Source organism: Bufo bufo, chromosome 6 (assembly GCF_905171765.1).
Source record: "Bufo bufo chromosome 6, aBufBuf1.1, whole genome shotgun sequence".
In the NCBI taxonomy this organism is placed as follows: Eukaryota; Metazoa; Chordata; class Amphibia; order Anura; family Bufonidae; genus Bufo; species Bufo bufo.
This window is the reverse complement of record NC_053394.1, coordinates 141399283-141414526: the sequence shown is the minus strand read 5'-3', so window position 1 is coordinate 141414526 and position 15244 is coordinate 141399283. Positions and strand designations below refer to the sequence as shown.

The 15244-nt window shown below is 40.3% G+C and overlaps 1 protein-coding gene across 2 annotated transcripts in view; it reads right to left on the bottom strand.

The window, feature by feature from the left end:
- LOC121005103 (disheveled-associated activator of morphogenesis 1-like) overlaps positions 1-15244 on the bottom strand; it is a 314210-nt gene that overhangs the window by 211451 nt on the left and 87515 nt on the right. For both annotated transcript variants that reach the window (XM_040437659.1, XM_040437660.1), the window contains exon 3: positions 3568-3651. In XM_040437659.1, the coding sequence (XP_040293593.1) occupies positions 3568-3651 (84 nt within the window). The remainder of the gene's footprint in view (positions 1-3567; positions 3652-15244) is intronic.

Below are 15244 nucleotides of genomic sequence, written 5' to 3'. Positions count from 1 at the left end.
AGGTGGGCAAAGGGGCCCATATTCCAAAGAGCACCTTTCGGATTTCACAGGTCATTTTTTTACAGAATTTGATTTCAAACTCCTTACCACACATTTGGGCCCCTAGAATGCCAGGGCAGTATAACTACCCACAAGTGACCCCATTTTGGAAAGAAGAGACCCCAAGGTATTCGCTGATCGGCATAGTGAGTTCATAGAACTTTTTATTTTTTGTCACAAGTTAGTGGAATATGAGACTTTGTAAGTAAAAAAAAAAAAATAATCATCATTTTCCGCTAACTTGTGACAAAAAAAAAAAGTTCGATGAACTCACTATGCCCATCAGCGAATACCTTAGGGTGTGTACTTTCCGAAATGGGGTCATTTGTGGGGTGTTTGTACTGTCTGGGCATTGTAGAACCTCAGGAAACATGACAGGTGCTCAGAAAGTCAGAGCTGCTTCAAAAAGCGGAAATTCACATTTTTGTACCATAGTTTGTAAACGCTATAACTTTTACCCAAACCATTTTTTTTTTACCCAAACATTTTTTTTTTATCAAAGACATGTAGAACAATAAATTTAGAGCAAAATTTATATATGGATGTCGTTTTTTTTGCAAAATTTTACAACTGAAAGTGAAAAATGTCATTTTTTTGCTAAAAAATCGTTAAATTTCGATTAATAACAAAAAAAGTAAAAATGTCAGCAGCAATGAAATACCACCAAATGAAAGCTCTATTAGTGAGAAGAAAAGGAGGTAAATTCATTTGGGTGGTAAGTTGCATGACCGAGCAATAAACGGTGAAAGTAGTGTAGGTCAGAAGTGTAAAAAGTGGCCTGGTCTTTCAGGGTGTTTAAGCACTGGGGGCTGAGGTGGTTAAAAGAAAAGGATAAGCATACCCTGAGTGGTGTGTCGATCTCTCAGCCACCTCCTGACCCAACGCCCTTTCGCCAGTAATCTGGCTTCTTCTGGGGATGACCCCTAATGTCACCTGGGGACCCCCAAAGAAGCTTGTGTGTTGGCTGAAGCCTTCCTATCTTAATGGTGGCTGGCCCTGCCTCTCAATTGTGCTTCCCGTTTTGTCTCCGCCCCTAGACTGCCAGGGGGTGGGGCCTGTTGGGGGTCATGTGATTGGGCTGCTCAGTCAAAAATGCCTGGGCCTATTTTTTGTCCCAGTCCGGCCCTGCTTTGAACGGAACGGAAAAATGAAAATACAGAAATGGAATGCATACGGAGTACATGCCGTTTTATTTTTGTGGAACCATTGAAATTAATGGTTCCGTATACGGATCGTATACGGAACTCAAAAAATGTCCCGTATACGGAACGCAAAAATCATTTGTGTGAACGAGCCCTAAGTGCCAAGCAAATAGATATCTTTAAAGGGAATCTGTCATCATGAAAATGCAGTAAATCTGCAGACAGCATGTTATAGAGCAGTAGAGCAGGAGAATCCTAAATGCAAGTTGTGCTGAATCTTTTCCCGCAAAACTATATATCAATCCACTCAGCTCTTCCTGCTCTGTAACATGCTGCCTGCAAATTGTACTGCAATTTTGTGATGACAGGTTCCCTTTAAAACCATAAGTAAAGTATTAGAAGAAAAACTATTCATTATACAACGTAACAATTATGTGCTGAAACTGCAATAGTCCTTTAACCCTTAGGATAGGAGTTTTTCTTTTGTTTTTGCGTTTTCATTTTTCTTCCATGTCTTCCTGGAGCCATAACTTTTTTAGTTTTCCTTTCACATATCCATATGATAAGGGCTTGTTTTTTGCCAGACAAGTTGTAATTTCTAATGCCATCATTTAATATGGTATACAATGTAGTGGGAAGTGGGAAAAAAAACTCCAAATGGGGTGGAACATGGAAAAAAAATTCAATTACTCCACAGTTTTACAGGTTTTGTCCCTACGGCGTTATCTATGTGGCAAAACTGACCTGTGCCCTTAATTCTCTGGGCCAGTACGTTTACAACGATACCACATATGTATAGGTTTTATATGTTTAAATACTGGGAAAAAATAAATACGTTAAAAAATATATGTTTTTTCATCACCATATTCTGACCCCCATAACTTTTTTTTGTTTACTGAGCTGTTTGTGGGCTAATTTTTTTGCGGATGATCTGTAGGTTTTGTTGATACCATTTTGCAGTGTGTGTCTTTTTGGGGTATTTTGATACTTTTTGATACTTTTTTCCGTAATGCCATTCACCGAAAAACATTTTTATATTTTAATAGTATGGGTGTTTTTGGACTCCGTGATGCCCATGATGTATATATTTTTTATTATTTATGTATTATTATTATTTTTACATTTTTTTTATAAGGAAAGGGGGGGAGGTGATTTAAATTTTTAGATTTTTTAAATTAGTTTTTACATTTCTTTTAATTTTTTTACATTTTTTGTAGCTCCTCTCGGAGGCTACAATGTCCACTACTTAGTTTTTTAGAGAATATTACTATACTCCCATAAGGACTATAGTAATTCTCTAATTGCTGACCTCCTATGTTGGCCTGACGCCTGCTGGCCAACATAGGAACTGCAACTCTAATATGCTGGGTCCCTTCAGAGAGACCCAGTCTATTAGAAATACTGACCGGCATCCCCGATGCTGTGATCACATTTGAGCACAGCATCTAAAGACTGTAATGATCACAATCGGCATTATTGCCGGTTGCGGACATTAACCACGGGCCTCTGCTGTTTGAAATAGCAGAGAACCGTCAGCAATGTGCCTGCTGCACGCACAAGCAGGCTCAATGTTTAAAGGCCCACCAACTGCTTATTTTTTTCTTTAGGGTCTATTTACACATCTGCAAAATGGGTCCACATCCGCATTCATTTTCAATGGGGCCGCAAAAGATGCACTTCCGTTCCGCGGCCCCGCAAAAAAATAGAACATGTCTTATTCTTGTCCACAGCCACGGACAATAAAAGGCATTTCATCATAGTGCTGTCCATGTGTGTCCATGTTTTGCGGATCCGCAATTTGCAGACTGCAAAACAGTTGCGAATGTGTGAATGGACGCTTACTCTGAAGAGGTATATAATTATGCACTGATTCATTTCCTAATATAACTTTGTAGCAGTCAGGGTTCTGTTTTAGCTCAAATTCTCTATCACATAGTGTTGCATGATAACATTCTAGCTGCCTGCAGGCACCATTAGGGGGAGCTAAGGTACCTAACGTTATTATTCAGTTTAATTCATAAACACTACACAGTAGCCTCCTAACTCTCCCTAGTAGTTGTGGCTAGTGGCCCTAGTGGCTTTGTATGAAAAAAAACATAGGGTTGAGCACTCTTGATGCGCTGTTTGATCATATAGAAAACTGTGTGAATTATTGGAATGAGTACTGCATTGCTGTACAGTTATCCATTTACATTAAAAGAACAGTAAAAACCATTCTGGCAACACCTCCAGGAAAGAGGAAAAGAAAACTCTTCTCAGACGGGAATTGGGAGGTTTGGCTTTTCTATAATTTACTGGATTTTAATATTTAATCCCATCCCAACTATGGAGAGTGCTGTCCTCTATTGCAAGTTTAAGCTGCAGCAGTAAAAGTTTAATATGTTACCTGTAAAATGCGTTTTTGCCACCGATACCGGAATTTGTAGACATTGAAGTTGTACTGTTGGTTGGGAGGAAGATTCGCCGTCTCCTGAAAGAAAACAACAGATGACTTTGCTTGCTTGCAGCATGGTAAAAACTATCACCAGCGAACCCCACCGGGCTGATGAATACTTCATGAATGAAACCTCAGACTGAACGTGCCTGACACTGCGAGACATTATCCCCATCTGTAAGACTTCTGAAATGAGCTGCGAGGAGCAGGATACCTATGAGGTGAAACTGGAGACATCAGACCTTGAATCTCCAACAGCACAGCAACCGCCCACCGTTTGAAAATATCTGATATATTATATATATATATATATAAAAACGAAACAAGGACAGCACTCCAGGTAAAAAAGTGGTATTTAAGGCTTGAAAAAGGCTCTTGTTTGAGCTGAAACGTTGCCATCTGCATGGGTGATTAAATACCACTTTTTTTTACCTGGAGTGCTGTCCTTGTTTCGTTTTTGTTCATCTGGGGTAAGCAGCTATATCCTGGACGTAGCACCCATATGTTTGTTTCCAGTGCCGCCATTTTTCCTTTTTTATATATATATATATATATATATATATATACATACAGTACAGACCAAAAGTTTGGACACACCTTCTCATTCAAAGAGTTTTCTTTTTTTCATGACTATGAAAATTGTAGATTCACACTGAAGGCATCAAAACTATGAATTAACAGGAATTATATACATAACAAACAAATGTGAAACAACTGAAAATATGTCATATTCTAGGTTCTTCAAAGTAGCACCTTTTGCTTTGATTACTGCTTTTCACACTCTTGGCATTCTCTTGATGAGCTTCAAGGTAGTCCACTGAAATGGTTTTCAATTCACAGGTGTGCCCTGTCAGGTTTAATAAGTGGGATTTCTTGCCTTATAAATGGGGTTGGGACCATCAGTGGCGTTGAGGAGAAGTCAGGTGGATACACAGCTGATAGTCCTACTAAATAGACTGTTAGAATTTGTATTATGGAAAGAAAAAGCAGCTAAGTAAAGAAAAACGAGTGGCCATCATTACTTTAAGAAATTAAGGTCAGTCAGTCAGCCGAAAAATTGGGGAAAAACTTTGAAAGTAAGGGCTATTTGACCATAAAGGAGAGTGATGGGGTGCTGCGCCAGATGACCTGGCCTCCACAGTCACCGGACCTGAACCCAATCGAGATGGTTTGGGGTGAGCTGGACTGCAGAGTGAAGGCAAAAGGGCCAAAAAGTGCTAAGCATCTCTGGGAACTCCTTCAAGACTGTTGGAAGACCATTTCAGGGGACTACCCCTTGAAGCTCATCAAGAGAATGCCAAGAGTGTGCAAAGCAGTAATCAAAGCAAAAGGTGGCTACTTTGAAGAACCTAAAATATGACATATTTTCAGTTGTTTCACACTTGTTTGTTATGTATATAATTCCACATGTGTTAATTCATAGTTTTGATGCCTTCATAGTCATGAAAATAAAGAAAACTCTTTGAATGAGAAGATGTGTCCAAACTTTTGGTCTGTACTGTATATATATATATATATATATATATATATATATATACAGGGCCTTAGATACATTTTTTTCCTGGGGGGGTTCAGCTTTCTCAAATTATAAGACTTTATCTAGCAGACACACCAGGGTTTGAAAAAATATACCAGCCATATCATTCCTAAACCAATCCCCATGTTAGCCATCAGCCCTCCATGTCATATTTCTCCCCGTCCATGGCACAGACAGACTACAGACATTGTCTCCGGCCCATCATGTAACCCCATCCTCACCCATGTCACATTTCTCCCCTCCATTTGAACGTTATAACACCTAAAGAAAAAATAATAATTTAAAAAACCTGATGTTTCTCCAGATGATCTTATGCTAAAAGTAGTGGTAATAGAGTCTCAAAGGTCTATAGAAGCAGGTACACTATTTTTACAAACCTTTGAGACTCTATTAACACTACTATCAACATCAGGTCATTTAGAGAAACATTATTTTTTTTTAATTATGTTTTTCCTTTAGGTGTTAAAACATAACTTTCATTTGATTGCTGTAATACCTAAAGGAAAAATATTTTAAAAACCTGCTGTGTCTCTAGATGACCGTAAGTTGACAGTAGTGCTATAGAGCCTCAAAGGTCTGTAAAAATAGGGTAACTGCTTCTATAGACCTTTCAGACTTTATTACCACTACTATCAACATAAGGTCATCTTGGAAACAGCAGGTTTTTTATTTGTTTTCCTTTAGGTGTTCTAGAAATCAAATAAGTTATGTTTTAACACCTAAAGGAAAAAAAATATTTAAAAAACTTGCTCTTTCTCTAGGTGACCTTATGTTTATAGTAGTGTTAATAGTCTCAAGGGTCTATAAAAGCAGTTACCCTACTTTTACAGACCTTTGAGACTCTATTAACACTACTATCAGCATAAGGTCACCTAGAGAAACAGCAGGCTTTAAAAAAATCCCTTTAGGTGTTAGAGTAATTGCAATCAAATGAACGTTATGTGTTAAGATTAGGGTCAGAAGCAGACAAGCAGGGTTTTGTTTAGCCTCTTGGGTATTAGTTTTTACATTCATAAAGCTCCACATTGAGCTTCCAGCAGCAGACAGATGCCAGGGCACTTCTGTGGTCACCTCACCTGGGCACATGGTCTTTGCTCAGCAGAGTCCTGCCATACATGCTGGGTAGATGCTAGAATGGATTTGTTAGAAGGAGGTCTGTGAGGTCACTGGTCACATGCTCCTTCATGGTCACATGATCCACTGTGAGAACGCCTGCCTCCTGCTGTGTTCAGCTCCAGAGAGAAGGGGGTGTGAAAGGATGGACCAATGGCAGGGCAGCTAGCTGATACTGGCCAATCAGCAGCCTCCTGCTCCTATCTGTGGCTTAACACAAGCGCAGCTTAGAGTGAACACTGGCTGGGGAGGGCGCCGGCAGCGCTGCGCTGCTGGCAAGTAAGTGATTAAAAAAAAAGGGTTGTTTTTCCGCCCACCCTTTCTCTGTGCAGGGTGCGCCCTAAGGCAGCCGCTTGGTCTGCCTTATGGAAGCGCCAGCCTGAGGAGGACAGACACTCTGGGGGGGTGGTTTGAACCCCCCTATCCCCCCCCCCTTATCTACGCCCCTGTATAAATATTATATATATCATAAATAGGGAGCAGGACTTTCAGAGTTAGTTTGAAAATGATACTACAGTTGACAGACTCCTTTTTGCAAAAGAGTAATAGGGAAATGTTTTTGAAAAATAAAAATGAAAGTAAAAAAAAATGTTCCTTGAAGGGGTCTTTAAGGTTTTTATTATTATTGGTCCATCTCAGGATAGGCTATCAATATCTGATTGGGAGGCATCCAACACCCGGCACACCTGGCATTCAGCTGTTTTTAGATACTTCGATGCTGGAAGTCAGCTACGCAGCCAATAAATGTGCAGGTAAGTGCTGCCATTCACTGTAATGCCGTAGCCATGTTGGCTGCTGGCATTACAGTAACTAGCTGGACGGAACGAGTCATCGGGTGCTGTATGCACCCGATGACACATGTTCGGCTCAGTATTAGTCAGGCAGAGCTGTAGAGCAGAAGGGAGAGATAGTGTAGGGATTGAAATAGCATATTTTAGTTTTTATACTTGTTATAGACCCAAAAGTCCTTTTAAGGACTATAGTTGTATCTGGCAGAAATATATATTTTTAGCGCAACCTGCACTAAATAGCTTGCAATTGTTTGGTCGCTGCAGACAGCGACATTATCTGCGCCACATTTCCTGTCTAACGTGTACGCAGCCTAAAAATAAAAATATCTGTGACATCCCGTATACTTTTTCCATAGAAGATGTCCACTGCGGACAGTTACATTACCTGCGCTACATCTCCTGTATAACGTTTGCCTATGAAATATCAGTGACATTAATTCAGTGTAATTTTTTATTAGCCGCTGGTGACAGTAACATTACTTGCGCTATACCTCCTGTTTAACGTGTGCACCTAAATATCAGTGACATTTATTCAGTGTAATTTTTTATTAGGCAGTAGTGACAGCAACATTTCTTGCGCTATACCTCTTGTTGAACGTGTGCGCATCCTAAATATTAGTGACATTCATTTATTGTAATTTTTTATTAGCCGCTGGTGACAGCGACATTACTTGCGCTATACTCCTGTTTAACGTGTGCGCATCCTAAATATCAGTGACATTCATTCAGTGTAGTTTTTTATTAGGCGGTGGTGACAGCGACATTTCTTGCGCTATTCCTCCTGTTTAACGTGTGCGCATCCTAAATATCAGTGACATTCATTCAGTGTAATTTTTTATTAGCCATTGGTGACAGCGACATTACTTGCGCTATACCTCCTGTATAACGTTTGTGCAACCTAAATATCAGCGACATTAATTCAGTGTAATTTTTTATTAGGCGGTGGTGACAGCGACATTACTTACGCTATACCTCCTGTTTAACGTGTGCACATCTAAAATATCTGTGACATTCTGTGTACTTTATTTGCACATACACCTGCGCTACTGTACGTGTGACATACTTGCAAGCATATATACCATTTAATATGCGCAAGGCGAGCAGTAGGGGACGGGGGGGAAGTGGGCGTGATGCTGATGGTGGGGAATGGCAATTAGTGTTTCACGAGGGTTGATGATGATGATGAGACACAGTTGCCAATAATGCAACCGCAATTAGTGTCTCAAGAGGTTCATGATGAGGATGAGACACAGCTATCAATAACTGAGGTAGGTGACAAACACCACACTGCCACAGAGCTGTGGCAGGGGATAAGGGACCAGACTGAGCTGTGGCTCTCGCCACTCAGCCTAGAACCAGGCATCGTTGTGTCTGATAATGGTCGTAACTTGGTGGCGGCTTTGGAGCTCGGCAAGCTCACACACATACCATGCCTACCCCACGTGTTCAACCTAGTGGTTCAGCGGATTCTCAAAACCTACCCAATTTGATGAGTACTAGTGAAGGTGAGTAGTAAGGGGGTATATGTTTCGTCAAACTGCAAAGTGACAGGTACCACGCCCCCTATTTATACAGATAGCCCCGCCCCTTTTATATTGCTTGATATAAAATTTATATTGCTTAATATTACATTTATAGTGCTTGATATTAAATTTATATTGATTCTTACTACATTTGTATTCGACCATTAATGTTTATCACTTCTTCCAGATTCTTAATACAGATGGTGACATCCTCCCAGTCAATCTTCTCATATTACTGCTAATGCCCGGCAGTTTACAAATGAAGACAAAAGCCTACTGTAAGCAGGATGTTGAGCTTTTGAGAGATTCCTGACAGCTTACTACAGATGGTGAAATCTAATGTCCGGCAGTTACAAATGAAATTGACATCTTGCTACAGATTTTGAAATCTAATGTCTGGCAGTTTACAAATTAAAACAAAAGCACATATGTTTAAAGCTTGGCTTTATACTGCAAAGGTTATGACATCTTACTACAGGTGGTGACATCCTACAGATGGCGACATCTAATGTCCAGCAGTTTCCAAATGAAGACAAAAGCACATGGCTTTTGATATAAAAGCCACCCACTTTGATATGAATTTATATCAAATTATACAGGTTGATAAGTTTCATTTTGCTAAAATCCTATTTTGATAACACGCCTAGTTTCATAAACTTAATTTTTTAAAAATCTTTTTTTATAAAATCCTATTTTATAAAAACATTTTGATATAACATTTTTATAACATTTTGATAAGCTTTTGATATAAAATTAAGATTTGGACATAAAAAAGGCCTATAAACATATAAATTCTTAAAACATAATCTAACTATTTGAGAGACATCAACTAATGAATATGCTAATAGTTGCCACATGTTGTGGTTTACAACAGGACCCGCCTATAAAAACAGGACACAGTCTGTGCAGGGCTAGCACAGAGATACGTATGCTAGGACAGGCATACGTCACCAAGACATTAAATACCTCAAAGGTAAGCACCATTTGTCTGTTATGCTTTTAAATCTTTCACTATTTATTGAATATGACTTATGTTATCTGTATCTATGTAACTGTGCTTATTTATAGGGTGTAATGCGTCACTAACTAAATGTCTTTTCTTTTACAGCATACAAATGTTGCTATATTTTAACTAACAATATACAATTTGTTTAGATGGATTCTTACCAAAATTTATGGGGAGATGACATTATCCCGATGCGCAGCTGCTTATCGCGGCCGACGATTTTTATGAGTCGTACATGAGCGGTGGTGGGGCACAACTGCTTTCAGATGAGGCGCACAGTATGGCGATAGCCCATACTGACATTTCAAACGAACCTGATTACAATCCGACGAATCCTTGCCTGATCGGTAAGTATAACCATCTTATGCTTTAATTACATATATCGTTTTAGCGCTAGTTATATTTCATACACGTTTATTACAGACGATCAAATCCGAGACATTTTAAAAATTGTGAACGGAAACGTTGATACTGAAAATACAGAACATTCAAACATGGCAGTTACTAGCAACAACAATTCTGACGATCTAAAGGAGAACGATCCGGCGCGAGTTATCGATCTCACAACCCCAGGGCGCCCTGAAATGAAACAACGACCCGGCTAGCCGGAAAACGTAAGGCTCGATCGACATCTTTGATGTTGTTGGTTTTAAACATTATCTATATTTCTAATACACTTTTTTAAAACGCAGCACTGAAAAGAAAAGTGTATACAATTGACGACATAGCGACACTCGCCGATGATTTCCTTCAAAAGCGTCGCAAGCATGGCAAAGAGCGTAAGGCCCAAAAACACATTGTTGCTGTAATATATTTAAACATTGTCCATAAGTATAATACTTTTTTTTTTAAATGCAGCGCTGAAAGAAAAATGTGTCTCCAGACCGGTGTCTCCAAAGCGGCATCAAAGAAATCTAACACAACGGGTAAGGCTCCCTCTACATCTGATCAAACAACAATGTCTATAACTTTTAAGCTTGTATGAACAATGCTGTTTAATCAAACCTTGTGATTTAAAGTTTTTCAGATGCCTGGTAGTGACGCAATTGTCAAAGAACTGCTTATTCCCAGAACCACCAGAGACATGCACCAGCGCCCGCGGACAGTTGGCGGTCTGAAAATCCAGCAATGCCGATTATCCGCTGTCCTGATGCCAATAAGTTAATATTACGCGGCGCTCTGCTTTAATTAGCACGCTTGAAGATCTTATACTTACATCTAGCTGCTTGTCTTTAAATTTTTAATAAAAGTCGTAATGACATATTTAGCTATCTATCTTTCGCGGTGAGCTGTTTTAATTAGCGCGCTTGAAATTCTTAATACTTATATCTTAATGTTTGCTTTTAAATTTCAGCCAAAGAAAAGAAAACACCAATCCTGCGTCGTTAAAGAGAGACGACGATCAACCACAAAACATCATCAGGAACAGTTTACACCGATAGCTAGAATTCTAACAACGCCGCAGCCGCTTCTGCAGCGTGGTGAGCCAACTAGCGTAATAAATTATTTTACAGCTTTATGCGACATAACACCAATAACCAATACGCAAGATGTAATACCTTGTAAAAAGCGCATCACATTTGATACGCCAGACACATGCAGCAAAGTACAACAGACAAGCGAACCCCAACCGCAATACGCGCCTCCTGTCCATTCCTGTTATTGCCGGGGTGGAGAGACGTACGACGCGTTGAGGGATATCGCGAAATGTAACGACAAAATGGCACGTGGCGATGTATTTAAAATGTTACGTTAAAGACTCTACGACTCTAGCGTTTAACAGTCCCAGCAAAATTACTGCGGGGCAAATACACGCTACGCGTAACAAATACGCATCTTGACGCTCTTGAAAAAGAGCTGCTAGACAGAGACTGACTAGTGATGACTGGTGGAGGTAAACAACCTTTTAAAAGCGCAAAAACAACTGTAAGTGCTAGGGTTAGAAAGTTAAAACAGGCTATAAAAATCAGTTTTTCAGTTAAACGTTATAAAATAGCTAGAGAAAAAAGGCGTCGCCGGCATAACAATGCAACGCCGGAACGTCCGAACAAAATGGCTATTAAAAAAAGACAGGAATGTCGTAACAAGACTGTTGCGTCGGCTCGTCTGAATGCTTTACAAACACATCAGCAATCGCAGACAGCGCAAGCGGAGCACAGTCGTCCAAACAGCTCGCACACTAACAGACCTTCAAATACGCAATCAAAGCGTATTCAGGCAGGCGACCCACAAAATGACGACATGACCTATAACACGGATGTTACAGACGAACCCCCTGAACCACAAAACGTTAGATCCGTTTATCTAGAACGTGTATACCATCAACAGAGTGACATAGCGAATTTTAATTGTACCATGTACACGGAACACTTCAGATTCGCTAACCTCGAATCCATTCGCTCATTTGTTGATGCTCTTGATGCAATACACGCTTCTATACAGACATTGTTAGATAGGGTTTTCCGGGACGCCGATCCGGGTGATTTCATACAATTGCGTTTAGACGGCGGCGAAACGTTTGATTAGATTTTTTCTAATAGGTATTCTAGAGATGGATTTAGAGCCAAAACATTTTTGGACAATATCGCTAACGCTTTACAGAGTAACGCGGAGTGCATAGCCGGTAATACACTTAAACTAGTTGTCATCATTGTCAGGTGTCGACGTGGTGGGGCCAGAAGGCGTTTAAGTGGTGTTGCGTATAGTCAGATTATTGATCGTAAAAAACAACATTTATACGATTTTAATAATTACGATAATAACGTCTGTCTGGCTGCTAGTGTTTACGATATTTTGGAGGGTGGTGCTTTGAGCGACGTTGCATTGTTAGAGAAAGCTCGACAACTGCATAGAGACTTACAAATACCCGAGGGGTATTTGGTGTCTTTTACTGACGTTGCTGAATTTGAAAAAAAATTAAACATCACAATTAAAATTGTGTACCACAATAGGGGTCAGTGGCATTATTATCACACAGCCCGCACAGCTAAATAAAAGACCGTCTATATATTGCACATGAAAAGCATTATTATAGCATAAAAAATCGAAAAGCTTTTATCGGTTTCTATTATTTTTGCGACGTTTGTTGCACTGTATACAAACATAAATATCGACACGGGTGTATGCAGTTTTGTAAAGAGTGCCAGAGACCGAATTGTGTTGAGCAGTCTAATAATACACGTTGCCCGATATGTAGGACGTATTGTCGTTCAGAGGATTGTTTTGAAACACATAGAAACCTGGCACTTAGTGATAACGCTCTTTGTAAGAAAAAACTTTTTGCGGATTTTGTTACAGATATATAGACTGCGGCGATGATCACAAATGTAACGGTTTAAAATGCACATCTGCGGAGGACAGGTGGACAAATTTGACGACCATGTTTGTTACATGCAGCCATACAATCCCCAAAAAATTACTGACAAGTATATCTTTTACAATTTTGAATGCTTGCATATACCCAATTTCATTTACGCAACCACACTATACGGCCCAAACTCCTGGCATTTTAGCGGAAAATCCTGTACTCGTGACTTTGTGCGATTTTTTGCCGATGGTAAGTTTTCAGGGGTACACGTTCATAGCTCACAATGCAGGACGCTATGACGCTTATTTTGTTTTACAGGAGTTGATTAATGAAAAATAAAAAATTGATATTATAAATCAAGGCGGTCGGTTAATGTGGCGTTACGCTGAATGACTTAAAAATTTTATTCATAGACTCGCTAAATTTCATGCCTATGAAGCTCAGCAAGATGCCTGAGGGTATGGGTTTTCAGGCGCCAAGGGTCACTTCCCGCATTTTTTCAACACGGCAGAAAATAAAAACTACATAGGCGTCCTACCGGACTCTATGTATTACGGCGTCGATTACATGATGCCCGGTGAGAAAAAGAATTCACGGATTGGTACGAGAAACATAAAAATGACACCTTTAAGTTTCAGGAAGAGTTAAAATACTGTAAGCAGGATGTTGAGGTTTTGAGAAGGGCTTGTGAGTGTTACAGGGACACGATTATGGCCATGATGGAACAAAAAGTTCTGCAATACATTAAACGTGAAAAGAATTACAGAACGGTCACTAAATGTATTGATCCGCTCCAACTTATCACATTGGCATCCGTGTGCATGGCTATGTACGGTTTAAATTTCTACCCAAAAATACCATAGTGATTGTCCTGCAGATAATTACCACAAGACCCAGAAACGATTTTCAACACCCGCTATGCAGTGGCTCATGTACATTGAACATGCTGAAGGCATTTCTATACAACACGCGTTAAAGGGCGGTGAAAAAATGGTCGGTAAATATTTTTGGGACGGGTATGCATTTGTTAACGGTAAACACACCGCTTTTTAATTTCAGGGCTGTTTTTATCACGGGTGTCCTGTGTGCTATAACGAGCATGACAGCAACGAGCTTACTAAATCGTCCTACGGGCAGCTGTACCAATCTTTCCTAGTCAGAAAAGCCGACTACAGAGACAAGGATTTACGTCCGCGTCCTGTGGGAACAGTGGCGGGAAATGATGCAAACGATTCGGGGGTCAAAGACTTTCTGAAAATGAAATTCCGACTTTGGAACCACGTGACGCGCTTTACGGCGGTCGCACTAACACCATTAAAGCGAACCTTTCACCAGGATTTAACTTAATAAACTATTACCAGTACCTTATAGATTATCCTTATTGTGTTTCAATGCTTCTTGTGCCGCTTTCCTGGGGTGTATATTAATGAAAAAAAACGACTTATAAAGTCCTCGTTTCCAGCTCCACAAGTCACGCTAGAAGTCAAGGGGGTAGCCTTCCCTCACTCCGGGCTGTAACTCCCCTGCCCTAACCCCGCCTCTAAGTAGTGTAACTGACACCCGGCTCAGTCTCTGGGACCGCGCTTGTTACAGGCGGCGCATGCGCGTCGGACTCGAGCGCGATCCTGTAACTGAATCGCGCATGCGCCGTCCCCGATGCCTGCCTGTCTTCTCTTCCTCATGTGCGATTCAGTTACAGGATCGCGCTTGAGTCCAACGGCGCATGCGCCGCCTGAGTTAAAGTGTACCCGCCCAGAGATTTATTTTTTCCGGTCCTGCCTGTAAAGCTAAATAAAAAACTAATGTTTCCGCTATGTTACACATGCGCCTCGAACTGTCAGAAAGACATTTGCAGCCACACAGACGACGAGCGTTCCCTGACCGGTACATGGTGCCCATAGAACTAGTTTTAGCTGTTACAGGATTGCCGAGATCTACGAGATCTGGCATTTTCCGAACACAACAGACGATCGTTCGCCCCGTACATCAAATTACACCTCAGAGATAAACAGGAGGCTTCCGGTTATCCCAGTTGGTGTAAAACAGATTCTAAAAAAAAAAAGGCTTACATAGATGCATTTTTAAAAAAAGATGTCCGCTTTGCGATCTGATAAGATAGCTGTAAACCAGCAAAAAGACAAATTTCAAAACTGTTCCTAAACTCTTTGTGGGGTAAGTTTGGACAGCGTTCTAACGTCACGTACCAGCATAGTCACGGACCCTGACAAGCTTTTCAAATTAGTTTTTGTGCCGTACTATGACCTCTCCGATGTTAATTTCATCGATGACTATACGGCCATAGTCAATTGTCGCTATGTAAAAAGGCCCTCGGCATACATTGTAAATACGGAT